Raw genomic sequence first — 20,260 nt, forward strand, 5'->3', positions numbered from 1 at the left:
GTCCATGCATTTAATTTTTCAAGTAAAGAAATATGTATTTAAAACCCAATATCACAAAGTAAAATGAAAACAATGAAATAAAAACATTTTTAAGGCTGCTAATTTGATGTTTTCTCACATTTTACCATACTCTAATGCTAGTTATTACCTCATAATATGCAAAAAAACAACTCTTTTTGTCTAACAAATAACAACTGATTTACACTTAAACATGTTAGTGCAGATCAGGTTTATCAAGAACAGCAAAGTTACAGTAATGGTATGAATTGCAGTGTATTATGGGATGCTGCATAAGTGTCCACTGTGTTGGCTGATATGGAACTAAAACAACAAAACCTATGAATATACAAGAGAACAGCTGGAGAAAAAACTGTCCAGTGTAGTGACCGCAATGCATGAAAGGGTTAAAGTTTGAACCGGTGGACTAATTGAGAAAAAAAAAAATGGCATCGGCAAGCTACGACATCAAGACATGGAGGTGTGAATGAAAACTTGATAAAACAGAGATTATGGCAATAATCAGAGGTTCTAATAAGATAAATAAATTATCATTGAGCTAATTGGGCTATTAAATTAAAATACAAATTATTATTAAATATAATATAGAGTAATTACAGTATGATATATAATAAATACTGTGCTCAGCCTAATGTTTGAACTCTAATTCGTCCTACTGTTAAGTTCTCCTAGCCTATAGCCTATTCTCATGGTCTACACACAGTTTTTAATGCTGCAGGGTACCTTATAGTACACATTTGTACTTCACAGAACTTTGGAGCCTTTTTCATAGTCTAAAGGTGACATTCTGGCCTCCTACAGACCAATATTGTACTTCTGATAGAACATTCTTAAAAAATGTACTTATAGGTACATAAATGTTCTGATCTCATACCTCTGTGTTTTTTTGAGAGTGTATTCCTGACTGTAGGTATATAACCACATTAAAAAGGGAAAAAAAAAATCTAAAGGTATCATTTAAAGTCACTGGATTAAGACTATTCAGACATGATAATGATTAATGATAGCTATTATTAAACTGCGTGTTAAGTTTCAGCTTTGTGTGGAAGGTTTGTAAAATGCAAAACAAAGATATTAATTATAACTCTAGAGGGATTTCCATCTGAAATTGATTGACCCACAACAAACACAATATACCAAGGTCTAAGGTTCACTTTATTGTGTCCTGTGGGAGAAATTAGGCTTAGACAAGGGCTCAGACAAGCTGCACTGCAACACAGAAAACAGACAAACATGCCACTAAAAACACATAAAATATCTGACCTATAATAAATGAATTAAAATAAGTTAAAAAGTATAATAAAGAAGGAAAAAAAAAAAACTAAAATTCACACCCATGATGATTAACCCTTCCTTTAACAACAGCAATCTCCCCAGCGCTGCATTTTGCACTTTACAGTATTCAAATTACTGTAAAATTCAACGGCATTGGAAAGCTGCAATCCTGAGCTTTCCAACAATATGTAACACTTTACGGCAGCAATGTGGAAATCTGCTACAAGTAGAAAGAGACTTCCACACAGGCAAAAAACACAGAGCCTGGAAATAACAAAAAATATGAAGTTATAATATGGATTCTGAATGTTCAAGACCAAAAAGCATGTTTGTAAATAGTTGAAAAAAATAGTAAAAATAATAAAATAGTTGAATGTTTATTTGTGCAATCTCAAAAAGTTTTGTTATGGACATTTACAGTTGTTTCTGATAATAAATATGCTAAAAACTTCAAGTTCCTTTTTTTTCTTTTATACTAAAACACACTGTTTTAAGCATCTATTATTTATGCTAATGATAATTAATAGCCAGATATTGAAAGTTAAGTTCTTCCTGAAAACACAGGTGCAAAAGAATTGGCAAAAAAGATATTTTCTGACACTTTTATTACAAAAAAAGACAGTCTTAAAAGGGTTAAAGTGAATTTACAGAATTAAAATCAAATAAAAGGAAATCAACCTATTATAGTATAGACACAGTATGGCCAAACAAGTGACCACCTGGATTAAAAATGTAAGATGAATATATTTAATATGTTTAAGTGATGCTGTGAGTAGCTTCTGATTTCTTAAACAATCAACAAATTAAGCAGGAATTAAAACAGGTTGTAGAAATCCACTCAATTTTTGCCGGAATGAATATAAAGATAGTTTTGCAGCACCTGGAGGGTTCAAATTCAAACTGTATGAACCATTCGGGTCCAAATACACAAATAAATGAACCAAAGACTAATAAAAGTGGGTTTCAAAGTGTGTGTGTGATGTATTGCTGTGTGATAAGGAAGGAGGTGGATGTGTGAGGTAGGGCTGAAAGATATATCGTTATTGTATCGATATCAAGCTATGAACATTCAAGATATTAATATCGAAAAAGCAACGATATAAACGATATAGATTTTGCCTGTGCTCGCCCTGCATGTACAGCTCTGGAAGTCACAGCAAATTTAATTTATTCATACTTTATGTTAATGTTGATGACTGGCAGTGAGTTCTTATAAATCAAACTGCACTTTCCACATTCTTTTGTATTATGATGTTTGTATTTTTCTGAAAAATGCTTGGTTTTCACCGAACCCGTTGTCATATCATATCGTATCAATATCGAGATATCTGGCATGAATATTGAGATATGAAATTTTGTCCATATCGTTCAGCCCTAGTGTGAGGGAATGAATGTATGGACGTTGATATGTGAGTGGTGCATATTTTTTTTTATATTTTGTTTTTATTATATATTTATATTTCATAGTTATTAATGGTATTTATTACTATTGCTATTTTATGAGTCCGTATCCTGATAGTGCACCTGAATTTCATTGTACATTCTGTATAATGACAACAAAGTGTCTTATCTTATCTTATCTTATCTTATCTTATCTTATTTAGCAAAATATGACAGCTGTCAGTGTTGGCATAAAACCTGCACATCACATATTGGTTTCTTTTGACAAACTGAAAAAATGGTTTGATACATAAAAAAAGTGTTTCCAGATATTTGTATGTAGTTCCATAAATCAGACTACCACTTGACAATTAGCCCTGAATATTTCTGAGAACAAGTTTAACATTATGATTGCCTTATAAACCAAGTTTCGAACCATCACGCCGCACTTTGTTATGAGTACTGGTGCAGAAAACAGGTAAATTAGGTTAGCAGACCTGCAGTTGACTGACTTTATAACTGGTAGATGACTGTACAGAAAAACTAACAGGCTTCACTTCTGACAACAAGGAGGTCAGAGTTGGAGCTTTTCAGATGAACACAAGCTGGATATTGTTTACTAGACTGCAGCAAAAACTAGTTGCCTCTGATCATACAAATCACCCCCTCTGTCTAGTTCAGTTCTAAGAGTCGGTGCTGATGCTGAGGAGCTGCCTGAATTCATCAAACGCATCAGGCCTGACCACTGTGGCCTTCAGTTTCCATCACTTGCTGTAATATAAAATTATAGATGAAGAGCTGAGATTCAGGGGACCATGTTTGTTTACAAGCACTTGTGAACAGAAGAAGCCCACAGGGAGCAGAAGGCACAGAGCCAGTTCGCCATTTTAGGGTGAAGAATGTTGTAGGATGGCCTGAAAATGTTCCCCTGCATCATATGAACTGGCTGTAGACGTGTCGTAATGGGTCAGAGTTTCACTGTCTGACAGTGCTGAGCAGACGAGCAAATGCACTTAGGCATTTTAATCAATTAATCAGTGTCAAGTGTCAAAAGTAAAGGTACATATTATGCAGAATGGCTCTTTTCAGAGTGTTCACTTATTACATCGAGCATATTTCTGAACCATTATTACTCATGCATTAATGTATAAGCGGTGTTTTAACGCTGCAGCCAACTTGAAAGTTGTACAGCACTGATTAGTTTGAGCTTTTTTATTTTTTCTATCTTGTGTTTTATCTTATGAAATAATCTTCCTCCTTTTTGTAGATGTTACCTCTTGCTGCTACTTTAGATCACCCTTGTTTTCTTATCATAAAATAATCTCTTTATGCTTTTTAAAAATGAAAATAACCGGAAGACACGGCGCTTCAGTTACTCTCTCTGCTGATGTAATCCATGTAATATCTGGGTCTTTGAAATTAATTTCTCTTACGTATGAGCGTGGTTCGGAGGGTGTGCAGGTAGGAAAGAGTGAGCACACTATCTCCATCTGTTTTGTTGCAGTTTAAGTTGTGTACTGCTGTTCTGTTTGTGTACTTTAATTTGGCATTTTTGGTTTATGACTACCTTTATAATAATATCTTTCTGTTTTTGGAACGTACATTGAGTTGGCAAAGTAAACTTTAAAAATTAAGTGGAATATCATAAAGGATTTATGCCAGTAAAATGTAAAATATTCTAACTTCAGGGTCATACATATGCAGATGATCTGAACAGTTAAGGCAGTGGCGTCTCATGGGGTTTCAGTCAGAGTCTTCAGTTAGAAATAGTAATCCACCTACACAAGGCTTACACGTCCATAGTACTGCCAACGCAGCCATATACAGATAATGCCCATTTTCAAACATGAACCACAATATGCATGGCACGTTACTCCTCAAATAGTAAAACACTGTTACTTGTAAATGCAGTCCATGCGTCTATCTTTTCTGACAAAGTGTTCTTAAATTCTAACATTCTCATGTAGTCGTCCTTTTGGCTTCAGGGTCCGATCAAGCGAATGTGAACATCGACATGAACACACATCGTTTATCAAATGGGCTCATTTTTTAGCTAAAGATCTCTATTTTATGGGACTGTTATCCTTTTTAAAATTCCACTTACAGAAAAAAAAGTTACAACTGATTTAATTGATTGTACTATTTACTAGGGATGTCTGATATTATCGGCCCGATGTTGGCATAAAAATGTAATATCGGTGAATATCGTTATCGTTTTTTTTTTTATCATTTAAACCGATAAAATAATGCCTTGATTTCGCCGGCATTTACCAACGCGTAAATGAAGCATTGTTTGTAGCTGAAAGAAATGTGCAGTTTTCAAAGTTGTACAGTAAAGTTGCCACACTGTAATAGACTCATGGAGGAAGGGAGAGAAAATAAACAAATGTGGCATTTTTTCCACAATTTAAGTTGAAGTATGTATTCTTTGCACAGACAGTGTTTACATTTTGAAAGCCTTGTTGCATTTGAGAATGCATCCAATGGGGCATCACAATAAAATTAGGCATGATGTGTTAATTCCATGACAGGAGATATGTGATGTCACCTAAAATTAGTTTAATATCCCACATATATTGGCAGAGGTATCGGTAGATATCGGAATCGGAAATTAAGCGTTGGACAATATCAGCATATCGGTTTTTGGCAAAAAAGCCAATATCGGACATCCCTACTATTTACACCATAGCTTGAATCTGACGCTAAAAACCATATCTTAAAAAATTGTAAATGTATTCAATCTGTCACATTTAAAAAGACTGTCTGTGAACTGTTAATGAGAAATGACTCTTTATTTGTAATGTACCTGTATCAGTATGGACCACCACAAGTTGTAAATATCACTTTATTAGTATTAAATACATTAAATAAAGCATTGTGATCATATCTGGCTTGTTGTTTTAAAAAAAATAAGTCAACATTTTAAGCGATGCATACAATGGTAAAGAGTCGTCCATGTGTTACTATGGCAACCTGTCCATGTGTTAGCACATTCTCATGTCAAAAAAACAACGACTTACCAATATTTTACTCCAAAATGTACAGGGTGTCCCATAAGTCTCCATACACAGGAGACATAGTACATTCCATACATATATGGTTCTAACATGTATTTCTTTATATTTCTTCTTTATAGTTCTTCAGCAGACACGCATTGAAATGTGTTCCCGACAAAATGGCAGTCATATAGAGCATATTACATAAATAAAAATGGTTTATGTCAAGAAACGTTTATTTTTCCTATGTATGGAGACTTATGGGACACCCTGTATTTTCAGCCTAGTTGAACATAATATCTAAAAGGTTTTGTCCTACTTCATATCAACTTCTGTTGAGAACTGCATGTTTTGAATGTTTACGTAAAGCTTAAAAACTGTTCGCCCGTTTCAAGTCCATGTGTTACCGAGCGATAATTTGACATTTTTCACCTAAAAAATGTATCTCCTCAAATTTTGTTATGCATAACATTAAAGCGCTTATAAATACCTACTCAAATCTGTATAATACATGCATATAAGTTCCTCTGATTACATGACAGAGACTGTTGAACACCAGATGTGTCCACACGTTACCGCTTCATCGAACCCTTCAGTTGATTCAGCAATTATTTCTCAATGGAGGAAGATGTCAAAGAAGACAACCCTGTTTGTCCAGTTGTGTTCTTTGCGTAGGTTTTTATTCCTTTGAGAGCCGACAGGGGGGTTGTTAGGATCAGACATGAGTGCGTAAAGTTCTGTCATACTGTCTGCGAGGCCTGTCCACCTCAGAAAAAGAGACCAGGAGACCACTTCCACTTCCACTGTGAAAGTCTGACACCGTATACATGACTTTGAACTCAGCTTTGACTCTGTTCAGGTCAGACCGTGTGCTGGAGCTCTCCATCAGACTCCGGAGCTCTGTCTTCTAGAAAGCACTGCTTAAATTTTTCAAACTACTTGGAATCCAGCAGTCTGACATTCTTTTGTTATATCTTCAAACCCATTCCTAACATGTGCCAGTATGTTGTTGATCCCAGCCATGTGAGGCTTTGTGTAGTGGACGTGTGCGCTGGATGTTCATGCTCAGCTGTCCCACTGCCTGCATCGTCTTGTCAAAGATATCACTGAATTGTCCTTGCTTCCTTTCAACACTGAAACTCTGGACAGACTAAACTGCACTTATGTGGTGTTGCTTTGTTGAGTCCCAAAGAGCATATTAACCTGTTAAACCCTGACCATATTTTCAGGGGAAAAACGCCTAAACAGACAAACCCAAAGTAAATGAAGAATGACTTCACAATAATAAGGTTCATATGGATGTTCTTGGTGTCTGTGGACATTTACAGACCTCACAGAATCTATTCCCATTGTCTAAAATATTGTATCTATGACTATTCCTGAGTAAACTGGAACAAACTAAAAGAGAAATTGGAATTTTTTATTCTCACCTGTTTTTTTTCGGCTGGATTGACGATGATATGCATAAATTAACTGTTCGCGTCGGAGATTTTTTAATAGTGCATATTTCACCCCACAAAGATGAAAAATCATGTTTGAACATTAAAGTTTGAACTAAAATACACTTTTAATGTACTTTTATTAACATTAGGGTCTAAACTTTGAGCAAAAGTTGAAAAAAAACATCCATTGTCCTGATTTATTATATTTTTATAGTAGATGAATATTAATATAATTTTTTCAGCCCGCGGGTGGGCTGATAGGGCTGAAGGGATGTCAAAAATTCCAGAATAGGAAAATTGAAAGAAATAGAATGTGGATAATTGTCTGAGAGTTGCAAAGCAAAATCGTGCTTTTTTTTTTTTTTTTTTTTTTTTTTTTTTTTTTTTTATTAGTGATAGTTAACAAGACAATGTGGACAGAAAAACAACAACAACACATAAAGGAGAAATCAAACAAATAAACAAACAAACCAAAAACAACAACAATGACAGAGTATTGACAAACAACAACGACAACATCGTATTACAATGAAAAGGATCAGAAATGTAAAGAGCAACTAAATATAGCTTGGTTGGAGGCGATAGGGAAAAGAGGAAGAGGGGGTGTGAATGAAAGTGAGAAAGAGAGAGGGGGGAGTGAGGGGGAAAATAATAATTGTTGTAATAATACAAAAATACATAATAATAATACCAGTAGCCTAATTTGGTAGTATTATTGTAGCAGCGGTAGCAGCAGAGGCGGTCACAAAACGAGTTAAATAATTTAATATTTATAATAAAGTATTTGTATCAGTTACTGTCTGTTTTGAGTTTATATGAATTAATTTAAATTAATATGGCTACGGGGGGGTGGGGGGGTGGAGCCCAGCACACAGAGCCCAAGGAGGGGAGGACACCATCAACCCCCCCCCACAACCTCCAGCCCCCCCAGCAGCACAGCCCCAGGACCAGAGCAGCCATGGCCAGTCAAAGGGTTTTCCTCCTACCCCCTTTTTTTGTTGTTGTTGTTGAATGTAGACCTCGTCCACTCCACAGTTGGACCACTCTCAGACCATTTAGGAGACCGTTTGTCCACTGTGGACTGACCGTTTTTATTTTTTTTATTTCTCATATATAAGAGATAGGGGTGGATTCCTTCGAGTCAGATACCTCCCACTGCCCTCACCAAAGACCGCAGCCATACCACCAGGTATGGCCAAAATCTGACATTTTTAATGTTATGCTCCCTGAAACATGACTAGGTTCAAAGTGTGTGTACGACAATACACAAAAGGACTTTAGGGTCTTAGTCTTTTACGAGAGCCTGTACTACATTTAGTCCCAGTGCCGTTACGTAACACTGTATCACTAATTTTGATTTACAGTTGTAGCTCTCCAACAGATCCAGAACCAGCACTAACCGATCCTGGACTCACTTTTAATTTGTAATGCCCTCAAATTCAAAGAATCTCTCCTTGGCCCCCATTTCAGTCATGTACCTGAGGACATATGAGAGCCTGGTGTCACTGAAGTCAGTCATGTCGTTGACCAAAACAGCCTCAGACTTTGTTCAGTGTTTTCTCTGATTTGATGAAATATAACCTCGGCCACTGCAAATCCTTTGTTGATCTTTGTTAGTGAATTTAGTTTTTTAGTATTTCCTCTCCCAATTATTTCTCTTTTGCCTCCAAAAGGGCGCCTTAAGAAAGCTGTTTTCAGTGGATCAGCTCTGAGATCTGGTGTAGCAGTCACAGAGGACGCCTTAAGTTCACGTTCATACATAGGAATTTCAAGGTCAAGGTCAAGGTTACTTTATTTATACCTGTAGGTAGATTTGTTTTGCAGTCTAGGTGATTGCCTTGGCATTACAACAACACGTACATTGAACATGCAAGACCGGCACTTGATCACGCTTACAGACAGGACAAAAAGTGTTCAGTGTTCCACCATTCATAAGTAAAGCAGCATGGATAAGTAAAAGAATAAAATAGATAAGGTCAAATAAATAAAAACAAGATGCAATAAAACACAATAAAGACCAGAAAAGATAAAAACAATTCGGGATAAAAACCAGGATAAGAACAGACATCATGATGAATGTTGGGGGTAGCAGAGGGCATGTTGCAGAAAGTGTCCTGTCATTTAACATCAAAATTTGATTCGTCACTAAACCTTATTGTAAATCAGATTTGTGGTCTCTCTGCAACAGGCTAGCTATATCAGTAGTGCTGACCCAGTGAGATGAAACCATAGTCACTGAGTCTGACGAGAGATGAGATAAGAGGAGATAAGATAAGATAAGATAAGATAAGATAAGATAAGATAAGATAAGATAAGATAAGACTTTACTGATCCCACCATGGGGAAATTTCACAGCTGACAGCAGCAAATTCATAAACAAAGTGCAGAGAATACAGGCTGAAAACACACAGTTTGAAACATGACCAAAAACAAATGAAATCGCAAGACAGAGCTGCTGCAGCTCACAGCCACTCACACGGCACCATCAGATATTTCAGTTTTGTGGATATTAAACTAATGAAACTGACTAAATACTCAAGACAGATCCTTTCCACACACTTAATTTCATTTTTATAGGGCCAGCACAGAAGGCCCTGCTGGCCCTGAGGGCCCACCACTGATTTAAGGCTACAGTTCAATCGACTACCTGAGGCAGTGCATTAAACTACTTAATAGCTGATCCTCCCATTTTTCTTCCTCATAAATGAGGAAAACTGAAGGCGGTGTTTGGGGGAAAAAAGTTTGTCCCAAAGAATAGATACAGTGAATCTGTTAAAATGGGGAAATCCACATAGAATACAGGTAGTAGAATGGAATAGACTTGATTTTCCATTTGCACAGATACATCACAGTATAGTTACATTGGAATTCTTGTGCGTTTCCCTGAGTCGCTAAATCCAAAAAAAGGCCTGAACAGAAAGAAAACATAAACACAGCTAAAACATATAAAAACAAGAGTGTTTGAGTGTGTAGTAGTCCAGTAAAAGGTTCCATGAGGTGTCCTAATTACGTCCAGTGAAATAATTTGACGATCAGATCTGTAACTGTCATCATCAGTGTGGAAATATATATTGTCACAGCCGATTTGAGTAAACCCCACATGAAACCATCAGGATTCCTCACAGCTCTGTTAACAAAAGCCCAGGTTTCTCAGTTTTCCCTTGTGCTGGCAGAGTGCTTTTCATCCATGTGGCCTATTCTTGGCAGAGGACAGTCTTCCATGCAGGGCTGTTGGACCAGCACCTAAATTATCCAATTAGATGCTGGGGTAAGACTGTCTGTGGGCCACTATGGCTCACACAGAGGCCTAATCACGTCAGCCTTACAGAGAAACTGCATTGAGTCTTAATATATTGGATTTCTGTTGGAGGTGATGTGCTAATGTCAGCACTGATCCACCTCCTGAGGCTAACACACAAATACCACACATAACTCATTGAAGCGCATGGACCTGTAAGATTGTTAAATACTCTTTTTACTGTGTGTTGTTTTGGTTTTGGTTGTAATGCCGTGTGTTCTGCTAGGAGAAAAGTCGGTGTTGGAAAAATCAGAAGCCTGCTGCTCTACCGGTGACGAGTGAAAGGAAAAGATGAAATAAATAGAAACATGACAGATGTGGATGCTTTCATTAGGTGACTTCGCACTGCAAGAAACTTTTCATAGTTCTTAAAGCTGTTGGAGAAAAAAACCACCTTTTCCTTTTGTTCACACTGCAGTAACTAGGGACTATTTTAGTTCTTAGACGGCTGTTTTAAGGGTCGGTTTTAGCTTTTCTTTCAGTATAGGTCCTTTCACATTGCAAGAAAAACTAGAAGTTGATTAAAAAATTGCCATCTTGAGAAACTTTGAAAAACAAAAGGAAAACAATGATGTAAACAACAGCCAGTTTGGTCCTGACATGGAGCAGAATGCAGAGAAATGGACCAGCAGGTGTGTCCAGGGTTTATGGAGCCTATTTACGAACAAAGTTAGACAGATTAAGGCAAAACAATAAAATATACATGTCCATTTCACTTGTTAAGCTAATTCAGTCCAGAAAAGATGAAGAAGCTGAAACTGGATTATAAAATCATATCAACCTAAGTAGACTGAATTGAAAAATAGTTGAAGAAATTTCATGTATTTAATGTAGTTAAACGAGTAGGTCAAATTATAGTTCATCAACATTCATATTTTAACTGTTTCAAGTAATTTAATTCCATTTTCATCTTGTTTTAGGCCCAGTTTATGCGACAAAGCTCTCAGGTGAAAACTCCAAAATGTTTTATTAGATATGCCTTTCATTTAGACAGTAACAATATTTTTGGGCAAAAAAGTGAAACCGCCTTCTAAAGTGGAAATCTTAAAAACGCTCACCGTCTGAAGGGTTGAAAACACAAAACTGCATTTTCTTGTCACATAGAGTTTAGAATAGAATAGACTAGAATAGAATAGAATAGAATAGAATAGAATAGAATAGAATAGAATGCCTTAATTGTCATAACACATATGTACAACGAAACTAAAAGTTGGCATTACAGGCACACACACACCAGTACAGGAAAACGACATGTACAGGAAAACGACATGTGAGAACAGACCTTCAAGTTGTCCTAGCCGCTCTAATTTACAACCAAGAGTCATTTCAGCATTTGTCACAATCTTTATAGAGTCATAGAGAGCAGAGAAGGCACATTAATTACCTTCAGCAAATTATCGATGCACCAGTTACAGACAGAGAAATAGAAAGGTTCTACACAGGTGCTTGGTCTTGGTTGTAGTGATGCCACCTGGTGTGCATATGTGCATCGATAAATAGGAAATTTCACCCACTTTTGCATGTCCATCTGCATCCAGATTTCCACCAAAAAACACACGTCTAAACCAGTGGTTCTCAGACTTTTTCTGTCGGGCCCCCCTTTGGAGCATGAAAAATCTCCAAGTCCACCAACATTGTACCTGTGGTGCAATTATTACTTTTATTGAAAAAAACATCAATATCGTAGGAATACTTTTTGCATTTCCTTGAATAATTTGTTGTGCAAATTAAAAATAATGTAGATTTTTGATTGAACAATACAAATGAACTCAACCAGACTGCTCCCTGAGACATTATTTTTCAAAATGAAAATAGGAAATGTGTAATTATCTCAAAACTATGACAATAAGGTACTCTTTTTTTTTTTTAGAACAACAAACACATTTTGGTAACAAAGATGAACATTTTAACAATATCAGTGGCTGCAATGAGCCTGTTTACGTTGCACATCTCAGAACATCAAAGTGCAAATTGTACAAACTGTGCAAAAGCAGAAACATTGCACATTTTTCTTTTCCAGTCCAGTCCTTGTCCACTCTCTAAACCTAAACTCTTTGTCTAGTCTAGTGACAGATCACCATGGCAGTAGACTTGTTTGTTGTACGTCCCTAAAATGAGTCCAGGGTGCTCCAATGCTAAAACATTAGTTCCACCTGATACATGTTCTAACCTCAATAAAAAATAAACACCTAGGAATGATCCCATGCCCCCCCTGGCAAGTGTTTGAGCCCCCCCCCCCCTGGGGGGGCCTGCCCCACTTCTGGAGAAACACTGATCTAAACACAGAATTAAAAGTGAGCACACAACGCTACTTTTACGTTTTCAGTTCAGATTGTTTCCGTTTAAACGTAGCCTTATGCACAACAAAAACCTGTGATAAGTCATGCCTCAAAATAAGGAGGCTTTATCAATCGCTGCTGTGGCTGAATGGTAATCAGGTTCCAAAATCTGCAGAACAGCAAGAAATGAGGAGATGCTGTAGCAACAAATGTACTCCTGTGATGTGGAATGACATGGTCAACAAACACATATGGATTTTTTGTTCCAGTTGTTTACATGCTTCTAGCTGCATAATGCATTTCCTGTTAAAAAGAACCAATGAAAAAAGATCAATTCAAGTATAGGATGGGAAATGTGAACGTAAACAGGACTGGCAGCGGTCAGATTCAGATGGGTCATAGGTACCACACATGGATGTAGACTGCCTGCTTTCTTTGCTCGTTCTTTGACTGGATGTGGGGTCTGAATGGAGCGTCTAGATCCTTCTGAACTCCTCTCAGACATGCAGGATGATGACTGACATCCTAAGTGCTCACTATTGTCACAGCCTGACAAATTCATTTGGATTCCATGGCCAGAGAACAAGTGTGACTCAAAACCAGTATGCTGCTCAATCAGCTTGATGTAAATTTGAGTCAATCAACTGGATGTGAATTTGTGTGAGAATTCTAGTCTGTTGCATGTTGATGATTCATCAATTTGACTTATTTGCTTAATTTTTCTGTGAATCGACACGCTAATGTAAAGCCAATCTGTACGAGACGCCCACTCGAGGGGATATTTCATTGCCTTATACCCAGAGCAGTGTCAAATAATCAAACCGTAAAGCTGCAATATGTCAAAAAACTTCATATAGAAGACTAACAGTGTATAATAGTGGACTAAGTAATGTGTATTTTCTATATGAAGCAATAAATAAAGTACAAACAGCAGTCAATTTAGAACATAAAACTATAAGTTTGCAAATTTGGAAAGTCCAGAAGCTAATCAGATGAAGAGAAGGAACAATATAACACATGGATTCCAGTTTGTATTTAATGTCAACTGTTTATTTATTTATTTATTTTTTCTGGCTTAACTTGTATTCCACAGAGTTTTATCAGATACCCAGTGATGTATTTTATTTCATAGAGACATTTTTTTTCTCAGATTCGAGTGTCTCCATCATTTTCCAGTTTCAAATCCAATGCAGCGCTGAAGGTTTGTGGAAACTTTCACCTAATCTAATGCTCAGCAGCATCAGGAACATAAAGCACATGTTCTGACAGGTTGCAGAAACATGTAGATAAAAGCATTAAACGTGGACTCCACTGTAGTTGAAGTTCCTCAAACGACCATTTCAGTGATGAATCCAGCTCCGGGAGTGAAAGTGCTGAAAGGCTTCAGTTATTAATTAAACCTGTGGCTCTGATGACAACGCAAAACTTCTACTGTCAGCGGGTGTGATTGGATGTTACCATGGAAACACAGCTTCCTGTCAAATATAATTTTCAAGGCTTGGCCAATAAATTTGTGCATCTGGCATTTAACTGGTACAACAGCACCAGTTTTATTAAAGATGAAAGTTACCTCAATACGTCAAGTGAAGACATGGCCATTGACATAAAACACAATAAAACATGATAAGAAAACAAAAGGAACATTTTTTTTTTCACTTCTTTTTAAACAGTTCCCAGTCTATCACCATTTCAACATGATAGATTAATAAAAGCTGGAAAAGACATCCAAACTTTATGCCGTTAATCCCCTTAGGGGAAACTCAAATGGCCAGAACACAGTCCTAGAAAGCATGCAGCAAATTAATTATTTATAAGTAAACAGTGGTAGTGGACGTAGTAGTAGTAGTAGTAGTAGTAGTAGTAGTAGTAGTAGTAGTAGTAGTATTACAGAAAAGTAGTAGTGCCAACATGTTTTATGGGCTTTTATGACTGAATTTGTCTCTGATGTCAGTGGATCACTGTTTTTCTGATATTAAAAAAAGAAACAGATGTATAAGATTAAGATATTGATTGTGCAATAACAGACACGTTATTTCCTTTATTAAAAAAAATCTGATAGATAGATAGATAGATAGATAGATAGATAGATAGATAGATAGATAGATAGATAGATAGATAGATAGATAGATAGATAGATAGATAGATAGATAGATAGATACTTTATTAATCCTGAGGGAAATTCAAGTATTCAGCAGCTTTACATACAGCATGGGACAAAAACCAGACAGACCAACACACAACACAACAGTGGGTTAGCACCAGATTAAGGTTAGTGTATATGCTCTAAAAGACACCTGCTAAAGAACTACCTCTAAAAGAGCTTCCTGTACAGTACTGTAAATAAAGACTTCTGATTGTATTTACACATTTCAGGGCAGTGATAGAAAGTCAAACAGAGACTGAAGTGTAAGCGTTATTCCAGTGTTCTACTGTGGTTCCAAAAGGAGGTGGTGACCAACTATATAAGTTGCTTGGATATTTTAAAGTCTCTTCTTGTCAGTCCTGATGTGGTCATGTCTAGTAGTTGTATATATAGCTTTATAATATCAATAATATTACATGTACAAATAAATCGCACATAATAATAAGAACAATAACAATATGATGGTGATAATAATAATAATAATAATAATAATAATAATAATAATAATAATAATAATAATCATTTTTATTCTTATTCTTATTCATATTCTTGGTCTTGGGGCTGGTGCTGGGGCTGCTGTTGCCGGTGTCTGGTCCAGGCAGACCTGCTGCAGCCGCCTCACAGCCTCCTCATCACCGCGTTCCCGTCGCTCCTGCGCCTTCTCCTGCAACCGGCGAAGATGTAAAGTAGAATAAATCGCCGGTGTAACGTGGTGGGATTTGAACCGCTGTCTTTTTGCTTTTGCTCCTCTTCTTCCGTTTTGCCGGAGCTGTCTCTTTATTCACCGCATCGCTCTTTGTGCGTGTGTGTGTGCGTGTGTGCGCGTGTTTGTGTATATGTGCGTCTGTCTCTGTGTGTGTGCGTGCGTGTGTGTGTGTGTGTGTGTGTGTGTGTGTGTGTGTGTGTGTGTGTGTGTGTGTGTGTTTCTTTTTCCCGTGCAGCTCTTCTCTGCTGGGATCCTGGTCTGCCAGGGGCTGCAAAGCCGTGCTAGTCGACTCATTCAGAACCAAATGCGTGTGTGACAGACTGTCCACCTTCGCCATTTTAGCACGGCTAAACCCCGAAATGGTAAGTCCGACAACCTGCCTTCACTTCGTTGACTTTAAAGGTATCGGAGACGGTGTGTTTTTGTGGGGTTTTATGTGAATGCATCAGCTGTTTTTATTTTTTTTATTTTTTTTCTGCCTTCCAAAGGGCGTCATTGTCATTACATATCAACAGATCCTCCCTCTCCCCCTCCCCACCCTCTCTCTTTCTGCTTCGACATGCCAAAGCCATGCTGCAAAAGGTTATTAGGCTCTAGCCATGGTAGGGGAAAGGATTTTTGGGGACGTATCTAGAAGGAAATAGGCTGTTTATGTATTCTAAAAGGCAAATGCACACAGGAATGTGCTAACCTGTGCAGTTCATCTGCAGATGCACAGGCTGGTGCTGATCACTGCCACATGTTCTGATCAGCTCCTCATGGTGAGTGGGATTTACAATCATGTTAGAGCTGATCATCATACCTGCATGCACCCCCAACCCCTATTCATTTTTTTTTTTTTTTACCTATTTCATGTGCACACCAACATTTGATGTTCATATTAGCATATTTTAACATATTTGACTGTCAATGCTGTCTCCATGGTTACCAGGCCCAGTGGAAAAGGTGCTGCATGTGATAAGCTGGAGGTATAAAGAAAAAAATACTTAATAAGACTTGGAGCTCCAGATCAGAGCATCATTCCTTTACAGCGTGGATGCAGCTGGACACAGGGAGGCAGGAGCAGTGTGTGATAATGGAACCATCCCTGTGACTCAAAACGTGCCCCAGTTTCTTTGGGGAAAGGGCAGTGTCTTTGTGGGGAATTTTCATTCAGTGCGATTAGTTATTATTAGACTGGAAATTGCCTCGGAAGCAGTTTGTTCAGTAGTTGCCCTGGTAACAGCATGGGCACCGAGGCTTTTCTTAAAGACATAGAAGGCAGCGTGCCGCCTCCGTGGCCTACGAGGGCTGGCTAGGCCTGGCAGGCTGCTTCACACACATATACTGGATGTGTCGTCCTACATCAGCACAAAGACCACATCTGAGCATTTCTATGTGTTAAACAAATGAGATACATCCTGTTCATTTGTTAGCTTTCGACAGAGCTCACCGTTTCCTGCTGCTTCGAGTCAAAATGCTAAAGTAGGCTAACCACGTTCTGACTCCAGCTGCTAATTAACGGTGAACTCAATCATAGTGCGTTTATGTTGACAGATAGTGCAATATAAAACATAGGATTAGTCAGAATGGTCCTTTTTGCACTTCATTCTCATTAATAAATGCAAAGGCGGTCTGTGTTTGGGTTGGTGTCTGTGCAAATGAGCATGATTTGTAGATGTGTAGCACCACAACGCTTCATTTACAGCAGTATGTGATGTCACATTTCACCTTTTTAAAGCATAAAAAAACAGCTCCTACAATTTGGATGTGACACTCATGCCAAACACTGATCAATTGTTCTGCTCTACTTCACATGCCACTGTCCTGGTCCTTTTCTTTAAATAAAAGAGACAATAATGAGTTAATAGTGGGTCATTGGCTTCAGATCATTGAATACAATTGCATTAACGTTTTAACACTTTGCTACATTGTGTTTTGCAATATGCACATATCGTAGGCTAAACGATCAATCAGATGATAATAATCTGCAGTTTCCAGCCCAGAGCACAGCTTGAGCTGAGGCTTGGAAGATGGGGGGTTCCGGGAAGAAGGGGGGGCGGGGGTCGCACCATGGCCAGCTATAAGTTCACACATTGAGCAGCAGCAGATATCAGATGCTACTAGCATAAAGCGTACATGTACCTCAAGTCATGACTACTGGATATGTTTACCATTGACTTATTTTCAAGATGGCTACACTGGTCTACAATTTTTTAGAAATGATTAGCTTCAGAGATTAAATGTGCAAAATGTTACGTATTTTAATAAGATTAATTGGAAAACAAATGACAAAAGTGCCGGTTTGCTGATGTTTTCAAGGTATATGATTAAGTGTTATTACACATATATATTGTTTTATGTGCATTTCTATAATAGTTTTATAAATCTTCCACCAAATAGAACCTGTAAAGTGAATGTATTCTAATGTGCAGACAGTGTTTTGCAGTAGATCTTGTAGCTCTGAGACAAATATTCCTTTTGAGTCAAACCCATTCTCTCGTTAATTCTTGAATTTCACATTTTGACCCAAGGCTGTATCTTGGAAAGTTCAGCCAACCAGCATTTTTGACTGGATTTTTCTTTATCAGTGACTCTCATGTGGTAAAATTTCATTACTTTTATTCTGGAAGCAGTTTCCTTGCAGACCAGTGTAATCCAACAACGACAGAGTGATCTGTATTTAGCCTGTGATGCTATATTTATATTGATAAAGGTGATATTTACTACGGCAGAATGACTGGAAGTAAATGGTGTTTCTACTCTTTGCTGACCTGCAGGCGTCCATGCTCTGTAAAGGCTGACGATATGATGTTATTGACGTGTGTTCAACCCTTAACCTTGACCCCATCCTCTTTGATCGCTGTTTAATCGTTCAAGTCATTTTTCACTGTAAAATATCCAAAGGTTCAACCCTGAGAAATATCTCACCATGAGAAAATTACACATAAATATCTGTCGAGTTGCTTTTCGAGGGCTTTTGACTTTATCACATGTATGTTCTGGGCTGTTGGTTGGACACAACAAAAGATCAGCATGGACAGTGTGAAACGGGGGGATCTTATGGGTATCCTTCCTGTGTTTTAAGACTGAAAATATCACGTGATGAATCAAAAAGCTTCAGTGCAAACAGATTGAAATGTTGCCATTGTACATTTCCACTTTGATTTTAATTGGCATGTTATCTGTATGCATTATAAGCATTCTGTGTGTGTCCACACCGTTATTAGTGTCAAATACCACGCATTGAGGGTAAAGGTTATGTGAACTGCAGATGAAATGGCGTTGAATAACACGTGAAAGCTCAAAAATGCGTAGGTATGGCACGCCAAATGCCATAAGAACTGGCGTGACATACAACGCCATTATTTGATGAGCTCAGCCTCCAACGTAAGATCTCAAAAATATGTTTCATATCACCATTTGTCTGGTGTTTTCATTGACCATTGTGCTTTTCAAACCCCTACAGAAATGATGTTAAGTGTAGTGAATAGTTTTTGTAGTTAGGTTTAGCAGTAGCAGCATCTTGTCAGGCTTAGACAATGATACCAGGCCTTGATTTAACGCAGATCAAGTCTGCATAGGTGTTCCAGAAGATGACTCACAGTGTCTTCAGTAATATTTTAACCAAACCACAGTCTTTTTCAAATTCTGAGCAAAATGTCTGTAGACATGAATCCTAAATACCTATGTAACGCCTGTCTCTGGTTGCAAAGTTCTGGTTTTATCCAGGCAAAAAAACCCCTCTAGATTCTTCCATGACAAATCACCTTTAGATTACATGTTTATGGTTTGCAGAAACATACAATGGCAGCATTTTCGAACTGGTTTTTTTACTTGACATACACACAAAACACAAATCCAACAAACACAGAGGAGATGTATAACATGTACAGTTTAATTTGCTTCACATTCGGTCAAAATTAATTTTTTATGGACTATGACTTTATGAGGAACAGTCAGTAACTTCTACTTTTATAACATAGTTGTCATAGTCCATTCCTCACTTTCTCTTCAAATGTAATGGCAGCATTTTTATCTGGTCATCGGGTCACAACTTTGTGAAAAAAACTGAGAATGGTACTAAACAATGCATACCAAAATCAAAAAAGAAGGATTATGTTCAGTCTTATTTCTATCAGTTTGTGTTCTTGATTAACCAGGTAATGTTTTGTGTCTAAAATACCACAAACACAAACATGTACTGTGTTGTTTTTTTTAATTTTGTCCAACAAGCAACACCTAGTGATCGATGGGATCCCATGAGAATCCATCCAGCAGTTAAACATTAATGCTAGAAGCTTGTTTTTGCTTAAAAATCATATTAATTGCTTTTTTACAACACCAGCACATAGAGGTTCAAATGCGGACACATCTTGTTGAGGTTCTGTGGAATCAATAAGGCTCATTACCTTCAGGTATTTTGGAGCTGTCCTAAACTGTCTCTTTATTGGGAGAAAATAAAACGAAGCATTGATAAAGTGATTGGGGCGAGGTTAGGGCAAACAACCAGAATGTATAAAAGGATTTTGTAAAAAATGTCTGTTGAATATTTTGTTGGTTGCTAGCAGGAAAGTGGAAAATGGATGACTGACAAACTACCCACATTAGAAGGTTGGATAGAGCTTGTAAAAGAAATTCCCCTGATGGAGAAACTTACATTTGCTTTGAGACTAGAACATGACAAATTTGAAGAATGCTGGAAACCATGGATGGACTTTATGAACACTAAAAAGGAACAAAT

At 37.4% G+C, this 20,260-nt stretch overlaps 1 protein-coding gene across 4 annotated transcripts in view; it reads left to right on the forward strand.

Moving 5' to 3' along the window:
* adgrb1a (adhesion G protein-coupled receptor B1a) overlaps positions 1-20,260 on the forward strand; it is a 298,620-nt gene that overhangs the window by 203,321 nt on the left and 75,039 nt on the right. For all 4 annotated transcript variants that reach the window (XM_030157687.1, XM_030157689.1, XM_030157686.1 and 1 more), the window contains one exon: positions 15,773-15,899. In XM_030157687.1, the coding sequence (XP_030013547.1) occupies positions 15,773-15,899 (127 nt within the window). The remainder of the gene's footprint in view (positions 1-15,772; positions 15,900-20,260) is intronic.

The sequence above is a fragment of the Sphaeramia orbicularis genome, chromosome 16 (assembly GCF_902148855.1).
Source record: "Sphaeramia orbicularis chromosome 16, fSphaOr1.1, whole genome shotgun sequence".
In the NCBI taxonomy this organism is placed as follows: domain Eukaryota; kingdom Metazoa; phylum Chordata; class Actinopteri; order Kurtiformes; family Apogonidae; genus Sphaeramia; species Sphaeramia orbicularis.